Source organism: Tursiops truncatus, chromosome 1 (genome assembly GCF_011762595.2).
Source record: "Tursiops truncatus isolate mTurTru1 chromosome 1, mTurTru1.mat.Y, whole genome shotgun sequence".
Taxonomy (NCBI): domain Eukaryota; kingdom Metazoa; phylum Chordata; class Mammalia; order Artiodactyla; family Delphinidae; genus Tursiops; species Tursiops truncatus.
The window spans coordinates 46,849,222-46,873,721 of NC_047034.1; the positions used below are offsets into that span (position 1 = coordinate 46,849,222).

The 24,500-nt window shown below is 41.6% G+C and overlaps 1 protein-coding gene across 1 annotated transcript in view; it reads left to right on the plus strand.

The window, feature by feature from the left end:
• Positions 1 to 24,500, plus strand: part of NMNAT2 (nicotinamide nucleotide adenylyltransferase 2) — a 195,319-nt gene that overhangs the window by 33,703 nt on the left and 137,116 nt on the right. The window contains exon 3 of the mRNA XM_019952298.3: positions 7,726 to 7,871. Coding sequence (XP_019807857.1) covers positions 7,787 to 7,871 — 85 coding nt within the window. The 5' untranslated portion in view covers positions 7,726 to 7,786. The remainder of the gene's footprint in view (positions 1 to 7,725; positions 7,872 to 24,500) is intronic.

A 24,500-nucleotide genomic window follows, 5' to 3' on the forward strand; every position in this document is an offset into this window, starting at 1 on the left:
AAAAAACAAAACAAACAAACAAAACCCCCCAAAAAACATTATATTAGTTTCAGCTGTACAACATATGATTTGATTATATGTATGTATTGCAAAATGATCACAATAAGGCTAGTTAACATCTGTCCCCATACATAGTTACAAAAAATTTTTTTCTTATGATGAGAACTACTAGGATGTACTCTCTCAGCAACTTTCAAATATGCAGTACAGTACTGTTAACTATAGTTACCGTGGTATTCATCATATCCCAGGATAATCTTTTGATCTGAGCTACTTCTCTAGAGCCATTGTAGAGGTAATAAAAGGTATCATGTCACACCATCTTTATCATTCCTCCTCTAGTTCCCGGGCCTGTTTTTCATGGGGGAGTTTAATTCTGGGGTGTTCAGAGTATTAGAAGTGGAACCCCAACTGCTTTCTACATCTTCTATGTTTGAGAAATGATGGGATTGAAATTCTAGGTTATATCTGACTTAACCAAATTGTGAGGTATTGATGTAATGGAAAAAATATTTTGTATTTTACATCCCCTATCCTTTATTTAATGCTCCCTTGAACCGAATGTGTTTTCCATTTGGGTGACTTAAAGGAGGGAGGCAGAGATATTCTCAGATGCCATTTCAAGGAATTATTTTACTTCTTAATTAATTATACTTCTTGCTAGGTCTGTTAGAACTGATTTTTCTGTCTCTTGGGAAAAGAGATCTTTGGTCTCAAGATGAAAGTAATGATTTGTACATGCCCCTCACCCTATTATCTGAAAGAAGTCATGATAAATAAATCAGCAAATATCTGAGTTAGTTGAAGAAATTTGTTATTTTTAATGGTATACAATGCTTATTGGTTATAAAGACCCATGTACTTTTTTTCTTCACTGTGGTGCCAGCAAAATTGACATGTTTATAATTGATGATCAGGTTTTAAAATTTGGAAACATCTTTCAATTTTGAAGTATGATTAGAATAATTAGAGCAATCATAAGTTTGAGTGAGACTTGGGAGGTTTAGAGCTAGAGGAAGGAGGATCTTAATCTTGGGTACATTTTTTTTTTTAATCTTGGGGACATTTTTCATCCCACAGATGTAAAAATATCTCCTTGGGGGGAAAATGGGAGAATAATGCCCATCACTTTAGCTGTATCCCTGAAGATGTTTATCTTGAAGAGAAGCGGAGAAAACAAAGGAGAAAGAACTATACAAATGTAGAGAACTGAAGAGAATCCCAAGGAGTCATGGTTTTCTCAGAATAATATTTTTTTCTCAGAATCATTTTTACCAGGAAACATGAAATAAATATTCAATACCTGAATTGATCCCAGGAACTAGGGAGCCACATTTGTCTGTGTGACTTTGTGCATTTCCTATGAAGGATGATCTCTAATATTATTTTGGAACCCAGCTTCATAAACATGGAATAGTTTTACCCTGACTTGTGATGTAAATGGATGATTAATCCGGACTAGGTAAATAGGGAGATAAGTGAGCATACATACCCGCACTGCTAGACTTTACATAGGCACCTTTCAAATCAGACCCAATAGACACTTAAGCCTGCCCATCAGAATAGATATTTATTGCAGGGAAGGTTCTGGGTTGGACTGTCTGCCTTGAGCCATTTGGAAACTGAACTGGCTGGAGCAGATTGCAAGGTTTAGGTTGTGGGAGAATGACTCAGGCTCCTTTCCAGCCTAAAGCAATTAACCAGTTGTTGGAAACTTGAAATATTGGACCAAATTATATTACCTAAGTTGAAATAAGCACCCCTGAGAATAGATCACGATATATATTAAGGTACATGTATTATGCAAGGGTTGACGTTCCTATTTCTATAGCTTATGGACCAGCCTTGGAATCTTCACTGAGAATAAATTTGTTGTTAGTACGTTTTTTGGTATTTGTTTTCATTGGTTGATATATATGTACACTATTAGCACATTCCCAAAGCCATTACCCTCTAAGATTGGAACTGCCAGAAACATCCTTGACAAACTCATCAATAGAAACACTGAACACTTAAAAACAGTAGGTATTTTGTATGGAACAACTGTGGAGTTTGACCTAAAGCTGAGGATATGCTTTAAAAAAAAAAAAACAAAAAAAACTCATTTACTCACACATGGTCTTATGTGATCCATATAGGACCCCTATAAGGCACACACGGTATGTATTATGGTATAGTAGTCCCTGCTTATCAATGGGGGATACGTTCCAAGACCCCCAGCGGATGCCTGAAACTGGGGATAGTACCAAATCCTATACATACTATGTTTTTCCCTATACGTAAAAACCTATGATAAAGTTTAGTTTATAAATTAGGCACAGTAAGAGATTAACAACAATAATAATAACATAGAACAACTACAATATACTGTAATAAAAGTTATGTGAATGTGGTCTGTCTCTCAAAAATTTCTTCTTGTACTCTATCACCCTTCTTGTGATGATGTGAGATAATAAAACACCTATATGATGAGATGAAGTGAGATGAATGACATAGCATTAGGCTACTATTGACATTCTGAGGATTTGTCAGAAGAAGGATCATCTGCTTTGGGTGATCCTGGATCATCCAGCCATGACAATGTCTATGGTTAGATGTCAGGAACAGATTATGTTGGTGGTTGGGGGTCCCAGGCAGGATGGAGGCAGAGGGCGTGAGATTTCATCATGCTAATCACAACAGCATGTAATTTAAAACGTATGAATTGTTTATCTCCAGAATTTTCCATTTAATATTTTCAGACCGAGGTTGACCAGGCATAACTGAAACCTCAGAAAATGAAACCGAGGATAAGGATGGACTACTGTACTTCCAGTCTTAGCAATAAATGACTTGCCCAAAGACAAACAATTAGCAAGTGACAGAACCAAGATTTGCTTTCAATGTTTTTCTATTCCAGTTCCTGAACCCTCTTTGGGGATACACAAATTAGAGATAAGCACAAATAAAATTACAAGAGACAATTAGAATCACAACCAATTAATCTAATCTATAGAATTTAAACTGTTACTTAAGAAGACATAACCTACAAGACTGAAACATTTATTGCATTGTGTTACAAATTCACATTTCATTGTTACTCTCTCAGCACTGGGCTGGTAAAAAAAGATTTTTGTACTTGATTCATTGGTAAATATTTATTGACCACAGTTCTGTGTGGGAATGTTGAATTGGACTTTTTTCTTTCTTTCTTTTTATTAAAATTAACTTGTAGAGTTGAGTGAGTGTCCAGTCATTCCAGCAAGTTACATTGAATTTTGTTGCCTACTTTTCCATTTTTCCTGGGTAAAGGAGGGAAAACCTGAACACTTGGTATGGCAATTCTCAGTCTGTTCTTCAAACCTCTGCTACAAAGTTCCATTCTCTCATTTATAAAATAGGTATCACTTATTGACCATCTATTATATGCTAGGTGTTCTACTTTACCAGTAATCTTCACATCTCTGTGGTTTGGTGGGTATAGTTATCCTCATTTTTATGAATGCAGTTAGTCCAGGTATACCTTGGAGATATTGCAGATTTGGTTCCAGACTACCACAGTAAAGTGAATATTGTAATAAAGTGAGTCACATGAATTTTTTGGTTTCCTAGAGCCTATAAAATTTCTGCTTACACTATACTGTGGTCAATTAAGTTTGAAATAGCATTATGTCTAAAAGAAATTGTACAGGGGTACAATTGTACAGGGCTTCCCTGGTGGCGCAGTGGTTGAGAGTCCGCCTGCCGATGCAGGGGACACGGGTTCGTGCCCCGGTCCGGGAAGATCCCACATGCCGCAGAGCGGCTGGGCCCGTGAGCCATGGCCGCTGAGCCTGCGCGTCCGGAGCCTGTGCTCCACAACGGGAGAGGCCGCAACAGTGAGAGGCCCGCGTACCGCAAAAAAAAAAAAACAATGTACATACCTTAATTAAAAAATACTTTTTTGCTAAAAAATGATAACCATCATCTGTGCCTTCAGTGAGTTATAATCATTTGACTGGTGGAGGGTCTTGCCTGGATGTTGATGGCTGCTGACTGATCAGGGTGGTGGATGCTGAAGGCTGGGGTAGCTGTGACAACTTCTTAAAATAAGACAGCGACGGAGCTTGCTGCATCAGTTGACCCTTCCTTTCACTTGAACACTTAGAGGCCATTCTAGGGTTATTAACTGGCCTAATTTCAATATCACTGTGTCTCAGGAAATAAGGAGGCCGAAGGAGAGGGAGAGAGATGGGGTAACTGCTGGTCAGTAGAGCAGTCAGAACACATTTATCAATTAAGTTTGCCGTCTCATATGGTGTGGTTCATGGTGCTCCAAAACAATTACCGTAGTAACATCAAAGACAACTGATTGCAGATCACCATAACAAATATAATAACAATGAAAACAGTTTGAAATACTGTGACACAGAGACCCAAAATGAGCAAATGATATTGGAAAAAAATGGTGTAGATATACTTGCTTGACTCAAGGTTGTCACAAACCTTCAATTTGAAAAAACGCAATGTCTGTGAAGCTCAATAAAACGAGGTATGCCTGTATAGCATAGCAGTGAAACAAGATGAAGCAGGAGGCTTGGATCAACAACAGGGCCTTCAACCAAAATTACCAGGGTTTGAATTTGAATCCATACTTACTAGGACCAGTTATTTCATTTCTCTGTTCTCCCTTATGCTCATCTCTAAAATGGGATAAAATTATTTGAACTCATAGAATTATGGTGAGTGTTAAATGAATTAACATCTGTAAATGGCTTATAATGCCTGGGCTTCTACTGATATTCAGTGAATGTTAGCTACTGTTGCTAATTTGGTGTGCCCCGGGGCTGAATCTGAGGGCCTCTTTTCTTCTATGTATATATATATATGTATGTTACTCCTTAGGTGACCTCATTTAATCCTTTGGTTTTAAATATAAAACTATACTGATGACTCCAAAATTTATACTTCCTGCCAAAATGGTACTTTTCAAATGTAAGTCAGCTCGTGTAACTTCTCTATTCAGAACCTCCAGTGACTTCCTATCTCTCCCAGTGAAAAAGCCAAAGCCCTCACCAGGGCCTATGAGGCCCTATTGATCTGTCCTACTTTTCCACTTGCTTTCTTTTGTGCAGCCACATGGGTGTGCTTGTCGAAGACTCTCAAACACTCTTGCTCCTCAGGCTCTTTGCATTTGCTGTTCTGCCAGGTATGTTCCTCCCCAGATATTCAAATGACACATTCCTTCACTTCTTTCAGGTCCCTGCTCAGATCCCATCCTATCAGAGAGGCCATCCCTGACCACCTTGAATAAAGGAGAATTTCCCTTTCCTTTTCTTCTCATCCAGCTTTATTTTTCATTATGGTATCTGTTACCATTATGTCTATTTTATTTTATTTTCCAATGGTCTGTTTTGCCCTCTAGTATGAGAGCTGTATTAAAGCAGGGACTTTGTTTTGTTCACAGCCTCTAAATCAAGTATCTGGCATGTGGCAGACACTCAATAAATATTTATTGCCCAGCTAATAAGTGTCAGAGTTTCCTACCCAAGTCGGGCTCCCCTCAACGTCTTCTGCTCTTCTGTCCCACTAATCTGCATCCCCTGTGAGGGAAGATACATCAAATTACAAATATACATCAGTTCTTAGGACTTATCTTTAAACTGGAAATTTTATGCATATTAGGATCAATTTGCTGTTCAGCATAATTTAACAAATATTTACTGTACCCCAACTACATGCTCTTAAATAAGAAACAATGACCAACCCACTAAAATAGGTAGAAATTTATCCAAGAATCTTGAAGCCCCAAAAAAGTAAATATTTGTACTTATGGATCTCTAAGTTCAGAATTATTATGTGTACCTAAAACTAATACAATGCATATGTCAGTTTATCTCAGTTTTTTGAAAGGCTATTTAAAAAAAATCTCAAATTATTAGGTTTATTTATTGTATCAGAATAGAACATTGGTCATCCCTGAAACTTCCTTTCTCCATCTTTCTCACTCTCAGTCCACTCATTTACTTAAACCAAATTTCTAGACATTTTCCTAGATTTCTCTTTCCCTCATCCTTCACATCCAATCCATTTGCAAAGACTGTAAACTTTATCTACAAAACTTATCCTGAGACCCTTTGCTTCTCATCAGTTTCACCTCTCTAAAACCTAGTCCAAGGACAACTGCACCTGCTTAGACTACCAGGAGGATTTCCTATATGCTTTCCTTCCCTTCCCGTTTGTTTTCCACCTAGCAGCCAGAGTGATCTTATAAAAATGTAAATTACTTACCACTTCTTTGCCTAAAAGCTTCAGTGGTTTCCTTCTGTTATTCCTCTCTAAGTTATTCCTCTTAGAAAAACATCCAAACCCTACCCTAGCCTACAAGCCCTACTTGATTTGGTCCTAATCACCAGTCTAATCTTCTCTCTTAGCATTTTTCCCATTATTCATGCAGTCTGGTCACACTGGCCTTCTTTCATTTCTAGGAGCACAATGAGCCCTTCCCTGTCCCAGAATACTTGTACTAGCAACTCCTTGTCATTTGGGTCTCAGTTTAAATTTCACCACCCCAGAGAGGCCTTCCCTAACTTCTTCATTTCAAGTGGTCCCCTCTTCTCCATTCACTCTTTGTTGTGCCAGAGAGTGAACTGCATTCACTTATTGTGCTTTGCACAATTGCCATCTAATATTTCCTTCTATGTTTGTTTTTTGCGGTACGTGGGCCTCTCACTGTTGTGGCCTCTCCCGTTGCGGAGCACAGGCTCCAGACGTGCAGGCTCAGCGGCCGTGGCTCACGGGCCCAGCCGCTCCGCGGCATGTGGGATCCTCCCGGACCGGGGCGTGAACCCGTGTCCCCTGCATCGGCAGGCGGACTCTCAACCACTGCGCCACCAGGGAAGCCCTTCTATGTTTGTTTATTGTCTGTCTCCTTCCAGTAGAATGTAAACTTGATGAAGACAGGGACTTTGCTTTATCAGCAGTGTTTATAACAGAGCCTAACGCATAGTGGGCACTCAAGGAACACTTGTTGAATGGGTAAATCTTTGTCTCAATTTTGATAGCTTATGTAAGATCACAATAATTTTCTAACACAGCTTTAATAACTCTGTCACATCCATGTTCTCATTGCTTCAACCCACAAAAGGAGCAGTATGCCAGGGGAAGGATTCAGGTTCCCCCTATTTCTTGGCAACCACTAGGTCAACGTCTGGACTCAGTTTAGTAGTTCAAAACCATGAGACAAGGGGGGAAAGATGGGCAGAAATGAATATTCCTGAAGTGACCAATTGTCATTTCCCCACTTAAAATTTTGAGGAGAGAAAGAAAACAGTTCTTAAAATCGAACACTTTTAGAGTTGGAAATGTTCGAGAAAGTAGGTGTGGACAGAAAAATGTTAGATTGAGGGAGGAAAACTAATTCAGAAGGAGGTAAGAGAAAGAGCTCACACCATGCTGATGGTTGCCTGTCAGTGTTCAGGGTTCTGGGCTTGGGTACCACATCTTATAGGTAAACACTAAGGAAGAGAGCGTGATGGGGTGGGGTGAGGGTGAGAGAAAGGGAGGAGAGGGAGACCAGGGCGAGAGGCGTGAAAGAAGCTAGAAGGAAAAGAGGACGGAGCTTAGCGATACAAAAGCAGCCTCGGATCTTGCCGGCGCTGCAAGCGTTAAGGGGAGGCGGGGAGTGACGCGGTTTGCGTCTGGAGCGGCTCCTTGGAGTCCCCAGCATCCACCGCCGGAGCCTCGCCTTCCTTTCTCCCTCTGCAGACGTATCGAGACACAAAAAGAGAGGCGACCCCTGGACCAGCGCGAGGGACCCACCCGCACCATGACCGAGACCACCAAGACCCACGTTATCTTGCTCGCCTGCGGCAGCTTCAATCCCATCACCAAAGGGCACATTCAGATGTTCGGTGAGTCCTCCCGCCCACCCCCGGAGACTGCTTCCGCCTCTCTCCTTTCCCCGGCACCTGTGTTTCCCAGGGCGTCTGACGGTAAGGCGAGTACCCATCTGGAGAGGTGTGCTGGCTGATCCAGCTGGTGGGAGGTCAGCCCCTCTATTCTGGGCTCCCGGGAGGGGACGCAGACTGTGCTTCCGAGGCGTCACTCGCTCGGGCCAGACCCTCCTCGCTGGGGGCCAAGGGGTGGGGGAGGGGAGGGGCCGGAGGGGAGTGTTGGTTCGGATTGGTGGGAGGTCGAGGTTTGAGAACTGGGGTGCGGTGGTGCGGTGGTTTGGCTACTTGGCCGGTGAGGATCGGGATGGGGGCAGAGGTTGGGGCGCGGAGAAGGGAGAAGGGGGTTAGAGATAACGTGCTGTTTGTTTAGGTTGGGCCGAAAGCTCGAAGGAGTTAATGGTGTATATGCTTCAGAGACACAAACACACACAACACACCAGGAACAGGGCTGGGCTTCAAGGAGATTCGTTTATGGTTTGGCTGCTGGTTCGGGGCGGCCCGGAGCAAATGTTTGAGGGTTGTGGACAGTGGATTGCGCGCGCGAGGTGGATGGCTTAGTGAATGTGGAGGTGGGGAGCAGGGGGCGGGGGCCTGGGCTTGGCTGCCGGGACCCACCGCCTAGGAAGGGGAGAGGGCGGGGCGGTTGCTGCGGGCTGCCCTTTGCGAGCCGGTGTTGAAGGATGGGGCCCAAGTTGGCTGAGGCTCTGCCCAGGTTGGCGATGGCTCCCACAAGGTTTGAGGCGTGCGAGTGTATGTATGACTGTGTGTGTGTGTGTGTGTGTGTGTGTGTGTGTGTGTGTGTTTGGGGGCTGGGCGAGGCGAGGGCGCATCATCGCGCGTTTTTTTCAAGGAGGCTTTGTGGCGAAGAGAGAGGCCGAGTGAGCGGGGGCTCCTGGCTGCTGGTTGGGATTGAGAAGTGGTAAGGGAAAGGTGATCGTTGCCTGACAGAGATCTCGGGCCACCGGTGGGTAAACGGCGGGGCTTCGCTGCTGCTCCAGGAGGACCCAAAGGCGCGGGGGCTTGCGCGTTTAGACCCTGAGGGAGGCACGCGGAGGTCACTTTTGAAGCAGGAATTGGGGAGAAGTTAGAAGTCGGGATGCTTTTCTTCTGGCAATGAGAGAAACGGGAAGAGGAAAGCGAGTGGACTAGGGATGGATGAGTGAAGGGTGGGAGGCCTTGCGCCGGCCGGCCAGTGAGGCGCTATCCAGAGACAGCGGTGCTGAAACGCAGGGCGAGCTGGAGCCGGCTGCAGGCACACGTGTTTACCCGGAGCCTGAGGATTGCGTGGGCCCTCCTAGGGCTGTTTAGTGAAAGCCACATCATATCGGTAAAGACTGGGAGAGGTGGCTTAGAATAAAAATATTCCTCTCTTAAACCTAAAAGGTGAGTTGAACTGGGCACCCTTATTAAAAACCTCATGGAAAGAATATACTTTGAGCAGAGTGCAGATCACACAGGCACATTTATAGGATCCAAGGAGGGTGACTGAGGTAGCCATCCCTTCCTCACCATACTTTCGCTTTTAAAAGTGTTGTATCAGGAGCTGGTGCCAACTTACCTATTAAATAAAGACTTTTGTTCTAGCATCAAAGTAGACTAGAGCATCTCATCAGCCTTCTAAGGGAATATCAGTGCCCTGAAAACACTCTCCTTTCACTTTCTTTTGATTCTGGTGTCTTCACCCCTGTCCTTTTTTTCTTCTCTGTCTGTATTTCCTCTGGCCATTTTATATGGCTGTACTTTATTCCTCTCAGTTGCCCAGACAGGGAGAGACTTTCCTCTGGAACTCCTTGGCTCTAGTAATCTTTAGTGGGCCAGCAGGTACTCCTCCTTTCTTCCTGGGACTAAGGATGTACCTAATTCCACTTGTTTTGGATTGCAGGAAGGGTAGATTCAGATTGAGAACCAGGGATTTTGTTTTGCAGCTAAAAAGAGTTTAGTAATGGTGATAAAGGCTTTTGTTAAGTTGATGCTGACCTGCCAGTTCTCCATGAGTTTAGAGGAGAGAGTATAAGGAAATAGGTATGGATTACAGCAGGGAGGTTTAGACATAGAATAGGTGAAAGGAGACTTTGACAGTAGTGACTTTTGCTTGTTATTGGAACTGAAGAAGAGGAGAGAATATCAACAAAGACTTTTGAGTGTCCATGAGTTATGTGTAATCCAGAGAGCAACATGGAAAGAGGATACAGTATGCTCACTGTGGCTTTAAGGAGCTTATAACCTAATGAAGGATTAAGCACATATACATTGAAAAGGAAACAGGAACAAGAACACAAAATACATATTAAACAATTTTTTTTTCTGTAGAATCTCTTATGGGAATCTTTGAGCTAGTGATAAGTTTCGTAATTTATTTTTGTAGAGCAGCTTCTGATTTACAAGGCATTTTCATCGTGTATGTCACTTATTCTTAATAAGAAGCTTACAAGAAAGGCACCATTATCTCCATTTTACAAATGAGAAACTGATGTTCAGAGGCTAAGTGGCTTTCTTAAGTGGCTTAAGTGACATGGAGCGTGGGTGGCAGAATTGAGACTGGAACCCCACATTTCTGATTCCTCTTGAATAGGCCTTTGCACTGTAACAAAAGCAGAAGGAACTGCTCACTAATCTTCTGACTCAATAATTCCATGAACTCTATTTCCTTCAAACATATACTAACAGAGATTAGAATTCAGTTGCCATCAACTAAATGAGATTCCTAAATACGCATTTCCTTAAGAGCTCTTTCCCATCTCTAAAGAAACCAGGCATCCATGACATATTTTCTCCTTTGAAATGGCTTTAAAATTTTCCCCCCAACAATACAGAAATAATTAATGCAATAAAATTATCAAACTTTTAAAAGATGCCTGCAATTTGTAATAGAAAAAAAGTATAAAGATGCAAACAGGACTTTGAAATTAGACACCTTTAATAGAGCTTCTATATTTTGAAATACAGTTGCTTACCAAAGAAAAAAGAGACTATAAACAAAACAAAACGAAAAAGTGTCATTCAGAACGAAAAACTCAGGCTTCATCTCTGTAAAGTAGTACTTGTCCAGTTCTCATTATTTGTAAAGTAATTTAGAATGAGCTTGTCTTTTTATTCTGAAAGGGGAGTTGATATTATTCCTATTTGTGGCTATGGGACCATATAAGAAAAAATTAATATTAAAAATTTTTTTATTTATTTATTTTTGGCTGTATTGGGTCTTAGTTGCTACCCGTGGGCTCTTTGTTTTGGTGTGTGGGCTTCTCTCTAGTTGTGACGTGCGGGCTCCAGAGCCCTGTATTCTACACTGCAACTAGAGAAAGCCCGCGTGCAGCAACAAAGACCCAGTGCAGCCAAATATATATATATAAATGAATAAATTAAAAAAAAATGGGTAGTGAGAACTTTATAAATTGTTTTCCTTTGTGACACAGGCCATCAACAAAATATATTCAATAAAGATACCTGTTCCCAATATCTTATGCTTATAACAAGGGAAAGCTATTTCTTTTCTTAGTACTCATATATTTTCCATTTAACTGTGCCACTAGAACACTTCTTCCACCACTCCCCCCGCCGCCTCCTCCTCCTCCTCCTCCTCCACCTCCTCCACTCTTCTGTTACCACAACTAGCTCCTACTCATCTTTCAGATTTTAGCTTCAACAGTACTTCCTCAGGGAACCTCCAATGACTCCTCAATTAAGTATGGTTACCCTTACTGACATTTGACATTTGATCCCACATCACCTTATACTTTCCATACCATAACTCTGATCTCATTCTGTGCTTCATGACTATTTGCCATGCTAGACAGTAAGATTTATTAAGATAGAAATCATGCCTGGTTTAATCATTGATTTACTTCCTAGTACCTAGCATGGAGTAAGCTCTCCATAATAGTATACTATAATAATAATTGCAAATAAAGAGTATTTATTTATTTATTTAAACATTGTAGCAACTGTAATTTTCTTTTTAAAGTAGTTATGTATTCAGTATTTTATTTATTTATTTTTGGCTGTGTTGGGTCTTCGTTTCTGTGCGAGGGCTTTCTCTAGTTGCGGCGAGCGGGGGCCACTCTTCATCGCGGTGCGCGGGCCTCTCACTGTCGCGGCCTCTCTTGTTGCGGAGCGCAGGCTCCGTAGTTGTGGCTCACAGGCCTAGTTGCTCCACGGCATGTGGGATCCTCCCAGACCAGGACTCGAACCCGTGTCCCCTGCATTAGCAGGCAGATTCTCAACCACTGCACCACCAGGGAAGCCCTAAAGAATCTTTGCTTCATAATAGTTGCTGAATAAATAAAAAATAAATGAATGTCGTTCCAGGTGGAGGAATCAACCATGCATAAAGGACTGGGGTGATGAGACAGAGATCCATGACATTAGAACAAAAAAAAGTTCAGGATGACTCAAGGAGGAGGGGATTGAGAAATAAGACTGGGAAGTTAGATGGAAATCTGATCAATTATGAAGGCTTGTAAGTCATATTAAAGAATTTAGATTTTATCCCAATGGCAGTGACAAAATATTGCCTTTTTTAAGTAAAGGGATGTCATAATCATATTGTTAAGATTATGATTTAATTGAATTTTGAACGTAAACTGGTGAAGGGCAAGGATGGAGATGTAGTGAACAGATGGGCACCTATTTCAGCAATACAGAGTTCAAGTCAGAGAAGACTGTCACCTTGCTCAGGTTGGTGGCATTTGGGATGGAGAGTGAGTGTATTTGAAAATATTTAGGAGGTAAAAGAGATCCTTATTTGGTGATTTGATGGGTGGGTGATGGCAAAGTAGTCCAGAGTAACTGGCAGGTTTCCATCCAAAGTGGATGAATAGAGAACATTGGAAGAGAAGCAGGTTTGGGCTTGGTGGGGAAAGCGAAGCTTCATACTTCTTACTCTAAGATTTTGGAAATAATGTATTCTAACCAAGTACTAATGCAAAAGAAGGAAATACCTAAATTCAAAGTCTCTTTGTAACCTGGGACATCTGAAACTTCTAATGAAAGCTCCTAGTAGGTTTTATTTGGATTATTCAAAATTCTTCATGCAAGAAATATATTGAAATTCATTAACATTATGGAAATAAAAAGATAAAGGATTTGCCAGCTTTTTTATAAACTACGAGATGGGAGAAAATCGAGGTCCTAAAGTTGACTCTTTTATAATGTTGAGGTTGTGAGATTGGAAACAGTTGATGCAGTTCAAAAGACCATTCCAGAACTTGCCCATCACTATGATGATGGCTGTGATAATATATTTAAGTGGACGCTTGGGAATTCTAATTCACTGATAAGTTGAATGTCCTCTAATGGAAACTCATGGATCACTCATGGTAGTTTCACTGGCGAGAACTGTGTCTACTCATGACGTGAGAATAATGGCTGAAAAAGAAAATTTAGATATTTTTGTCCACATGAACAAGTAGTTTGATTTACTTTCTCCTGCTGAATTGATTGACTGAGCCCCACGTGGACACAAATTATGCTAATTACGATAGACAACTCTCCCATCTAGAATGCATCCCAGACCAAGGAACAGGATATAACCGAGAAGGTTGATGTACTATGAATTTTGAAATGAAGAAATATTAATTTTCAGATTCTCTTCTCTTTTTGTTTTCCTTGATCTTATTCTACATATCCAACCCTTTATGCTTAAAACTATCAGAATTAAGAGATTCATATGACTTTTAAGAAATAGTTCAGATTACTGCTCAGTAGGAACCTCCTTTAAAATGTTATGAGTCTCAAGAGAAACACTTCTACACAAATTTCCAGTTTTAGACCAAGTCCAATGAACAGCCTAAAATGCAGAGGCAAACTAAACTAAAAACATAACCGGCAAACCCTCAGGTCTGGATCTCTCTCTGTTTCAGAGAGATCCTCAGACAAGAGAGGAAAATGCAAAACTAGACGGATAATCTATATTTTCTGTTATTTTTCTATTAATAGGTAATAGTTGTGAAAGTAGTCTATGCATGACTGGGAAAGGGTATGAAAACCCTGTTTTGAAAGTGTTTCTTTAAAAAGATTCAAATCTAAATTTTACAATATCATTGTCCTCTCAGCCACCAATACAGTGTTGTATATGTAGTGGGTGCTTAATCAATATTTAATGATACTATGAAATACACACTTTCCAGTAGAGTTCTCGTTCATTTCTAAAGAGTTTTCAGATCATCCTGAATTGCTCAAGAAAGATCCTAAGGGCACAAAGGAACACATTAAATATTTTTTAAACACCAGTTTAAAAAAAAAAAAACACTCAACACACAAAATTTTGGTTAAACAAAGGCATTTAAAATAATTCTTAAGGATCTGATCTAACAAACTAAGAACTGGGATATAGGAATGCATTTTAGAGAGAATTACACAACTTTATTTATGGATGTGTTCCATATCTCAATATATGTAAATGCAGCATCAGTTTAAAAGGAACAAAGTTTTCCATCGCCAGAGGTTTTCCAATCATAAGCATTCAAATGCATGGAACACATTTGTTTTTTTAAAAAAATACAGTTTGGCAGATAGCCTCAGAAGTATTTTAGCCTAAAAAAGATGTTTGGTGGCTTACAAGGTGTGACTAAGGCCATCCTCCCGGCTTTGGCTCCCTCCTCCTTTTGTACAATATCTCTATGGTTTATGAACTCTGCAGCAAAGGCAAATATTATAAACACTACCAGCATCATCACCTTCCCCATGATCATTTTAATAATGGAGTTAACCTTATTTGAGCTTCTTTAAAATCTACTACCATTAAACTGTTTTCCACTAAATCTATGGCATAATTCTCTTTAGTTCTGAACAAGTGAGCCAACAAGGAAAATTCTTGTAATTTGGGGGATAAGGGAGTAAGAGGAGGAGGCAGAAAATGAGCAGGACTCAGAGGCTAACCCCAGGAAGCAGTAGCAGCTAAACAGCACTCTTTCTCTGCTCTCTCTCCTGCATCATGTTGCCTCCACGTGGGTCACTATGCTGCTACATATTGACCTCACTTAATACTTACCAGACAGTAGGAGGGTGAGTGAAGTATAGCCCCTAGATAAGGCTAAATGCTTATAGTTTTTCTCTTATTCCAGTTGCTTAGGTCGAAAACCTTGGACTAATGCTTGATCCTTCTCTCTTTGCACATCCCATCTATGGCAGCAAATGTTTTTGGATCTATCTTCAAAATAAAACTAGGACCAGTCACTTTTTCCCATCTACAGCCCTGATGTAAGCCACTGTTACAGTTCGTTTACATCATTGCAATAGCCTCTTAACTGATCTCTCTGCTTCTACCCTTGGCCCAACACTAAATTCTCAACAAAATAGCTGAGTGATCCTTTTAAAATGTAAGTCAGATGTACGTCAGAGCATGTTGCTCCTTTGCTCAAAATCCTCCAATGGTTCCCTATTTCATTCAGGGTCAAAGTCATTTTAATGACCTACAAAGGCCTCCATGATCTGCCACCTTTCCCCTTTCTCCCCCTACCTCATCACACCTCTTTCCAACCTCATTCTTAGCCAACTTCACTGACCTCCTTGTCTTGGCCTTAGAGTGTGCACTGAATGTTCTCGCTGCCTGGAATGCCCTTCCCCCATATATCCCCATGTCTAATTGACTCTCTAAGTCTTTGTCCAAATGCAACCTTCTCACTGTCTACTTGGCAGGTCCTACTCCCCTGATCACATAGTTTAAAATCACAGCTCACACACTCCCAGTCCCCCTTGTCATGCTCTACTTATATCTTTTCCCCTTACTTCTTATCCCCTTTTAACAAAGCATGTTATTTATCTGTTATATTTATTGTTTAATGTCTGTCTCCCCAACTAGAATGTGAGCTCTTCAATGGCAGGGATCTTTGTTTACTCGGCTCACAGATGTTTCTCATGCTCCTAGAAGAGTTCCTAGCACGTAGTAAGTACTCAATAAATGTCTGTTGAATGAGTGAATGAATGAAATGTTAGAATTACCTACCACCCTGACCTTAAGTCTAGATCCTTTCTGTGGTAGGAAGGGTAGAGTCTTAAAAGGACTCAGTATGCGTTCATTCATTCATTCAGCAAATGTTTATTGAGTTACGAATGTGCCTCTGGCACCATGCTAAGCCTCAGGGATATGAAAATTAAAGGCATTCCTTCTTATGCCTCAGGGAGATCATCTTCTGTAGAGGAGATAAACTACACGTAGCAGTTCAGGTCATAGTGCTATAAAAAGAGGGGAGGATGACATACAGTGAGAACATAGAAGAAAAAATGATCACTCTAGACATGGTGGGAGGATCATCAGGGCATGTATTAGTGAGAATGAGCTTGAAGGTAGGAGCTGCCCAGTGGACAGGATGGAGAATGGCATTCTGGGCTGAGAGCTGGGTACATGTAAAGGCCCCAACATCATGGCACATTAAGGGATCTCCAGGGAGCTTGTTAGATGACTGGAGTGTGGGCGGGGACAGGAAAGGGCAGGAGACCAGAGAGCCAGAAAACAGGTTTTGGCAGGGGTGGAGGGTAGGCACCAAAGAGTTTAGACTTTACTCAGCCCTTTTAGTGATGGGCAGAGGAGTGCATTCCAGATGTGGGACCTACATCCCAAATGTCAGTGTTCCCTTTATTAGGGCTCTGACACCATGATTTTTTTTTTTTTTGGCGATATGCGGGCCTCTCACTGTTGTGGCCTCTCCCGTCGTTGCGGAGCACAGGCTCTGGACGCACAGGCTCAGCGGCCATGGCTCACGGGCCCAGCCGCTCCGCGGCATGTGGGATCTTCCCGGACCGGGGCACGAACCTGCATCCCCTGCATCGGCAGGCAGACTCTCAACGACTGCGCCACCAGGGAAGCCCCTGACACCATGATTTTATCTAAATATTTTAAAGTTATTATTTTTGTATCACTTTTCTAAATATGGAGGGCTTTTTTCCCCCATGATTTTAAAATTTTGTTTATTTATTTATCTATTACTTTCTGAAATGGAACCATTTGTCCATTCTACTGAAAGAATAAGTAAGTGGGGAATTATACTGCTGTACAACCCACCTAAGCAAATAAACAACCAACCAACCACCTCTCTCATAGGAAGTTGTTCTCACCTAGGTTCTAAATGTAGCCCTTCTGCACTTCAGTGGGATTGTTACAGGAAGGGGGACCCCTTCGAGGGCCCGAGGGTGGGCTCTTGTCTAACACTCAGAAAGACACGTGTGTGTGTCTGTGTGTCTGCTCACAAAGCAAGAGACTCTATTGGGAAGGGATGACTGGGCGGAGAGCAGCAGGGTAAGGGAACCCTGGAGAACTGCTCTGCCGCGTGGCTCGCAGTCTCAGGTTTTATGATAATGGGGTTAGTTTCTGGGTTGTCTCTGGCCAATCGTTCTGACTTAGGGTCCTTCCTGGTGGCATGTGCATTGCTCAACCAAGATGGATTCCAGCAAGAAGGATCCTGGGAGGTTGGTAGGACTGGCATCTCCTCTCTTCTTTCAACCTTTACCCAGTTCTTCCGGTTGGTGGTAGCTTGTTAGTTCCGCCTCATTCTTTAACAGGACCTCCTGTTGCAAAATAACTCATGCATGTGGTTACTATGATGCCAGGCCGGGGCAGGCGGTTTTGGTCAGTTGTTCCCCTAACGGTATGGCGCCTCATTGTTGTTAGAGTATTTTCAGATTTGGTGAACTCAGTTCACCCTAGTGTGATCTTCCTTGATTTTTAAGCATTTGTATCATGCGCCTGTTCTCTTTCCCCTAGGCTTAATTGTCTGAAGAGTGAGGACCACTGGAGATCCTTTTCTCTGACACTTGTTTTCTGCTCTAATCCTTTCAGGAGGTCTTGAACAAGTATACTGTATATCTGCTCTTGCTATAAAGCTATGGGTGTCCGTGACTTTGAAATTTACTATATCATTTTAAAGCCTCAAATAAGTGACATTCTATTGGGGGGTTGGGTTTCCCAGTGCTTTATTCTTCAACATTTCTTCAACCCTTCATCTTGGTACCCACAGAGAGGTGGAATCCTCATTCCATGGAGCACTGAGATTAAACTACATCAATAACTGTTCATATCTCTTTTGAGATATTTTATGTGCTGATAAATATTTAGCAGTGTGTGTGGTTCATCACAAAAACTACAAGATCTTCAAAATAAGGCAAAATTTTTTTTTTAACTTAGAGACTGTCACCCATTATAAATTAAAATTAAGAAAGACAATGTAGTATTGTACATATGAATTTAAGCCATAATTGCCTCATTTACCATGAACCAACCTTGCTAAGCACAGTTTAAAAATTATTTACTTGTTATGCCCCAGGGAGTCAAAGTTTATAGATAATACATGATTTTCCCACCCTGTGAAACATGTTGATAAAGAGTGGGTAAATGTCTCAGTTTTTCTTATTGCTTCATTATTTCTCTCATTAGTTCCATTATATATGGAATTTAAGAAACTGAATTGCTATTGTTTTGAGAATATACTTAGTCTCCTTTAACCTTTGTTTTGTCATCTGTAAATAGGGTGATTGATATAACCCAGGGGTCAGCAAACCAGGGCCTGCCAGCCAAATGTGGCATGCAAGCTAAGAATGGCTTTTACATTTTTAAATGGTGGTAAAAACATAAAAGAAGAAAAATACTTTGTAACACATGAAAATTTCCTGAAATTAAAATATGAGTATTCATAAATAAAGTTTTATTGGCACACAGCTACACTCCTTCACGTGAAAACTGTCCATGGCTATTTTCAAATTACAACAGTAGAGCAGAGTAGTTGTGACAGAAACTGGATTGCAAAGCCTAAAATATTTACTGCTTTCTGGCGGTTTGCAGGAAAAGTTTGCCTATCCCTGGTGTTGCCTACCTCTAGGGGTTGGAATGGGGAGTGAATTTAAAGGGTTCTAAAAATATAAAGTGCAGTTGAAGTCCATTACCCAGAGGAACTCTTTAATGAACAATTTTCAGTCTAAACTAAATCTCTAAAAAGACTCATTTAAGCAGCAAATGTAGTTTCAATTTCATAATTGTAATTTTTCTGGCTGACTGAGTAAATGACTGTGTTCACAACGGGGATGATTTTCTGGTGTTTGGTTTACATTGGACATAGATTAGCCCCTCTGGCTAATGTTGCACGTTTATCTGCTGCTGAACATTTGATGTACTTTCCCAGAACATCCTTTACCTCAGGGATCCCCAACCCCCGGCCTGCGGACCGGTATGTATCCGCAGCCTGCAGCCTGTTATGAACCAGGCCGCACAGCAGGAGGTGAGCAGCTGGTGAGTGAAGCTTCAGCTGCCGCTCCCCACCGCTCCCCATCACTCGCCTTACCGCCTGAACCATGCCCCGCCTCCCACCGTCCGCGGGAAAATTGTCTTCCACGAAACGGGTCCCTGGTGCCAAAAAGGTTGGGGACCTCTGCTTTACCTGATTCACGGCTGCCTCCTTCTTTCAATCTAATACTTTGTATACTTTATATTTGAGGATTTTAAAAAATCAGCACATCAATTGCATCAGGCTTTTACAGGCTGCTCTTGCAGTCACATCTCGGTTTTCTGCAGGATCTCGCCTGCCTCTGAACTCTGACAGCACTCGGCTTGTACCTCTGGTATAGCCCTTAGCACACTGTGCTGTGGGTTGTAGCTATTTCAGTCCATGTTTCATATTCTCTATCAGGTTTAGGCCCTTGCCCACGTCATACGGCTCTTTGTATCTCCTACAATGCCTAGCACGGTGCTCTAGGCACGTGGCAGTTACTATAAATATTTAGCAAATGAATGAATGATTGAACTGTTAGGAATATTCAGAATCTCAAACTTTAGGCAAAATAGGTGATTAGAAATCAGACAAGAATTTGGAAACCAGGAAACACAGGGAAACAGAAATTCAAGTATGACAGAGTCAGAAAACAGGACAAATAGCAAACGTTTAGGGACCTCAAAACTGAGATGGATTGTTACCTCAAGATAGGAAGGCTCATGTGTTATAAGAAGGGAACCCTATCCCAGAGTACAGCCTTTCCAGGCATCCACAGGGGAAGCGGCAAGTCGTGTTTGGGGGCTATTAAGTTTGTAGCTTGGCAGGAGTAGAAAATGTGGGTCAAGGATGAAGGTGAATCCTGAAACTATCCACTGGGTGCTTCAGTCAGATGTCTGGTACATCCAGCAGTGGTTTCTCAGCGAGGCAAAAGTAGGTTTGGGGATGACAAAGGAGTTAAGTTTTACTTTTATTTATTCATGGTTTGAAAAAGGTTTTATGTACATGGCACCTGGCACAGGGAAGCTTTGTATATTATTTACTTCATACAAACAAAATGGACAAAAAACCTTGGTTTGTCAATTGTAAGTTTTCATTTCAGAAATCACAGAATCTCCATTTGGAGGAGATTTAAAAAATCACACAGATCCTCATCCAGTCCTGAAATCTCCTTTAAAACATCTTCGCAAGTGTTTGTCCAGACTCTGGCTTGAGATCTTCTAGAGCCAGGGAATGCACTATTTTCCAAAGCAGCCGAATAGCACTTGGCACAGTTTTACTTTTTTCAAGATTATTTCTTTTATTGGGCTGACATTGACCTTCCTGAGACTTCCATGTGTTGGCCCTAGTTCTTTTCCTTGAGATCCATGGAACAGGTCTAATTTGTCTTCCTCTCTTTGTGAGACGTTCGTATAGCTGAAGACAGCTACTCAGCCCTCCTCACCAGTCTTCTCCGTAGGCTAACAAGTTCCTTCAGCTGGACATCTATTACTGTTTCTAAGTCTTCATAACATCCTGACTCATCTTCTTCAAACATATCTTCATTGTCTACATCCCTCTTTAAACGTTATGTCCAGTTTGTGATGCAGCATTCTGATGTGGCATGAAGTGTGCTTTCTTACCTATTATTGAACGTAGTTTATTGGATGTTCCCCTTATTTGTGGCACTGTGTCTCTCTAATTGAATCAGGTAAGGCAACCTATGGCTAGCTGCATGCTGAAATGTCCTGACGTTCTGAATAATGAATCAATTTGATGGACTAAACTACTAAACTTAGTCCAATTTATTTTAAAATCTGCCTGGTAAAACAAAATTGATTAGTATACTGCCAAGGTGGGTATCTTCTGGAACTTTGCAGGTCAATGCACATGCTTGGTTGTATGACTTGTAACATGCTGCCTTCAGAATAAGAAAGAAATTTTTCAGGTTCTGGAACAGGGCTGACACTAGAAGTCTCTAAATTGTTGAATTATCAAGTTTCTTAATATTTCATTTCAGGGGCTTTTTTTTTTTTTTAGATGGATTCTGTTGAGAGCTCCAAATCGACTCTTGGCCATGTTTGAAAGTCCTGGTTTGGGGACTGAACTCTGAACCTTCCTCCTATCTTGTCTAGCTTCTCCCTTCACAATTGTGCTATTAGCACTGCCGTATTCCCAGGGCTCCCTTGAAAAATGCTCTTATTCCCTGCAGTGATGACTTTATCCCAACAGAGGTGGTCAGTGTCACATTTAAATTGGGCAGATGGAATCCTTAAGAAAACAAATAACAAAAAAGTAATTTTCCTTATGGAAATTTCCAAATACGCAAAAGTAAACAGAATTGTATAACGAACCCCAATGTACTTGTCACCCAGCTTCAGTAATTATCAATTCATTGCCAGTCTTTATTCATTGGTACTCCTACCCCTACCCTGCCCTATATTCTTCTGAAGCAAATCCCAGACATCCTATTGTTTCAAGGTGAGATCCTTTCAGCTAGTATATATTTGCTTCTCTGTCTATATGACCTCCATTTACAGACTGGATCTTTCTCCTTTCCATTTCATGTTTGTTTCCTCGACAGTTTGAGTTGCAGACAGGGCTGGTATGGGGACAAGGTCTAATTTCCATCTTTGAGTAGATATAATCATACCTTCACCCCAGTCAACAGTGGGTGACACAAGCATCAGCGTTGCCTTTACCGCAAGGGGTTTATGGTCTTTCCCATCTTTCTTGCGTCATGTGGGGCTTCCAAGGCGCCCCTCCAGAGTGGAACTCCCACTGGACACAATGGGCCATTCTTCCATGACATGCAACATTCGGCTCTTTATTCCTTGTCATTCAAAGCCATGAATGTCTGTGTTAGATGTTCCTTCCTACATCAGTGGTTCCCAACCTGGGGACTCTGAACAACCAGGGTTTCTCATAAATCAGAATAAGGGTCTGAGAACAGTTTCCAGTATCTCTAAGCATATGCAGTCACCCTCAATATGGCACAGGCTATGTGTCAAGTTTCTGGGCTTTTGCTTGCATTATTATTAGTTTGGTGAGATAATCTCATATTGATCAGGAGTCCTGCTTGGTAGCTATAGATGTCTTTGATGAGCCAAAAAAAAAAAAAAAAAAAAAGGAATTTTTTTTTTCTTCCATTTCTTCATAAGAAGAGCAAAATAATTAAACAAATTCTGTCTGGGGACAAGGTTGGCTCCTGCCAACCTTTTTGGATTCTGGGCTTCTATTTGGCCTGCCTTTAACCTCTGTAGAAAATTAGAATAAAATCCTTCTTATTGGTCCCTTAATCCTTCCCTTGTGTTGTTTAAAATCAGCTTTTCAAAGTGTATTGTCATGCAGTCGTGTTATCATTTGCATTTAAATGTAGTGAATAAAGATCTCCCTGTTGAAGTCCCTGGGGGATGTCTAAGCCCAATATCCCAGTTTGCCCAGTAAATCTTATGGCTCTGAATATTGTAAAAGAGGCTTGAATAACTTCTCCATATGGAATTTGCTCTTCCCAGCTGCACTTGTTTTGTAAAGATTGGTTTTTCGTGGTTTCATTTGTGGTTGTATTGAGCTCTAACAGTGGATGGAGAAGGAATGAAGGGGACCTGGTAAAGACAGTCTCCTGAGTGGGGCCACCCATCACGGCCATTTAATGTAGTTTTTCTGGCCTGGCTCCTCTTCACTTGCTCCCATTCCCCACGCAATACAACCCTCAGTAATTTACACATACACATTTCTTTTAGATGCAAATTTGGTTAATTTCAGTCTATTGTGATCATAATTCTTGTTTGTATGTTTAAAGAAATGCAGAAATACATTGCGTTTGAAAAGGCTGGGAAAGGGAAGAGGAATAAGAAATGACACTGTTTATGAGGAATCTCATTTTATTGTATGACTATAGGTGTGGGGAAAAGTTTGAACTTTAGAAATTAAAGACATGGGGAAGAGAAAAAAATCCAGCTTGAAAATTAGGTGATCTCTCAGCTTTCTTTTCCTTTTCCTTTCCATAGACTTGAACTATCTCCAGAGGGCATTTGCCCAAAGGCCTCTGTGGGAAATGGAACCACTGATAGACACTCTGGCCTGTGTTGTGACCAACTCCGTTCATCTCCATCCAATACATAATCATTAAAATCTAACACATGAGCTAACATTTATCGAGCACTTACTTTGTGCCAGGCACTGTTTTAAGAGCGCTCCTTGCCTTACCTCATTTAATCCCTACAACAATCATATTATCATTCCCATTCAGCTAATGATCAGAGAGGTTGGGTAACTTGTGTCAAGCCACACAGCAAGTGCATGGTGGGCAGAAATGTAGACCCACATGCTCTGACTCTGGAGATCACTGGTTTAACTACTGCAAAACACTGCCTTGCTCGTTTGTGTGAAAAGGGACCCTCAGCACTACATTTGGGCATGTGACAATGCAGAAACAGAGGCTAGGCCTCCTCTAGCGCTTGCATCTACTATGTGGGCCAGAGCCAGGGTTTGTGGGCAGAGAGGCTGGCACTGCTGGGGATCCTGCCCAAGGCAACCAAGTGTGGTTGGGCCAGAGGACTCTGCAGACCACCAAGGAGACCTGTGGGCAGTCCAGAGGACAGAGTGAGGAGCAAAGAGAAGGACCTGGCCCAGAACCAGGAAGCACTGGAGGGAAACAGGAGAAGATTGGGAGCAAATCAAGAAGGGCCTGGGCAGTGACGGTGAACAGAGTGAAGTAGCCCTGCTCACCATTTTGCTTACTTACAAGCACAGGGTCAGAGTGGACAGATATAAGTATAAAATTCTCTTCCTTCTTTTATATTGTAGTTGGCAAGAACATCTACAGATAATTATTCAGTAACCTTCCTCCCCCCAACACACTGTAAAATGAGTATAGTAATACCTACCTTTTGGGGCTGTTGATTAAATGACATAATGTGATATATTGTAATACCACCTTTTTTGACCACTTGGCTCTCACCTTGGGCCCCAGTGCATTATTGCACACACTGAAAAAGCACAGATCCAGTCTCTAGGTACTAAGTGATATAGATTTTACCAAACATTTTACCAAGAGATAGCAGGGGTTACAATGTAAATCACCAACAATTTCCAAAATATTTCACGCAACTTTAGGGAGAAGAAATTTGGTTCTTCCCCGTATGGCAGCAGGTTCATATCTCTTCTTCCAGCAATTTCTCCCCACCTCCCCATGTCCTTCCCACAAAATGCCCTCGGTCCCCCTGCCCTCACTTCCTTGGCCCAGCTCCCCCTCCATCCCCTCCATCACCTTTCCCATGGCTCTAAGTCCCTTGGCTGGCCTATCCCACTGAGCAAGCAAAAGCCACCACCACTAGTCAGACTGTGCCCAGCTGTAGTTCTCCAAGTATGTCCCAGCCACATATATAAAGGATATAGTCCATCCTGCCACATA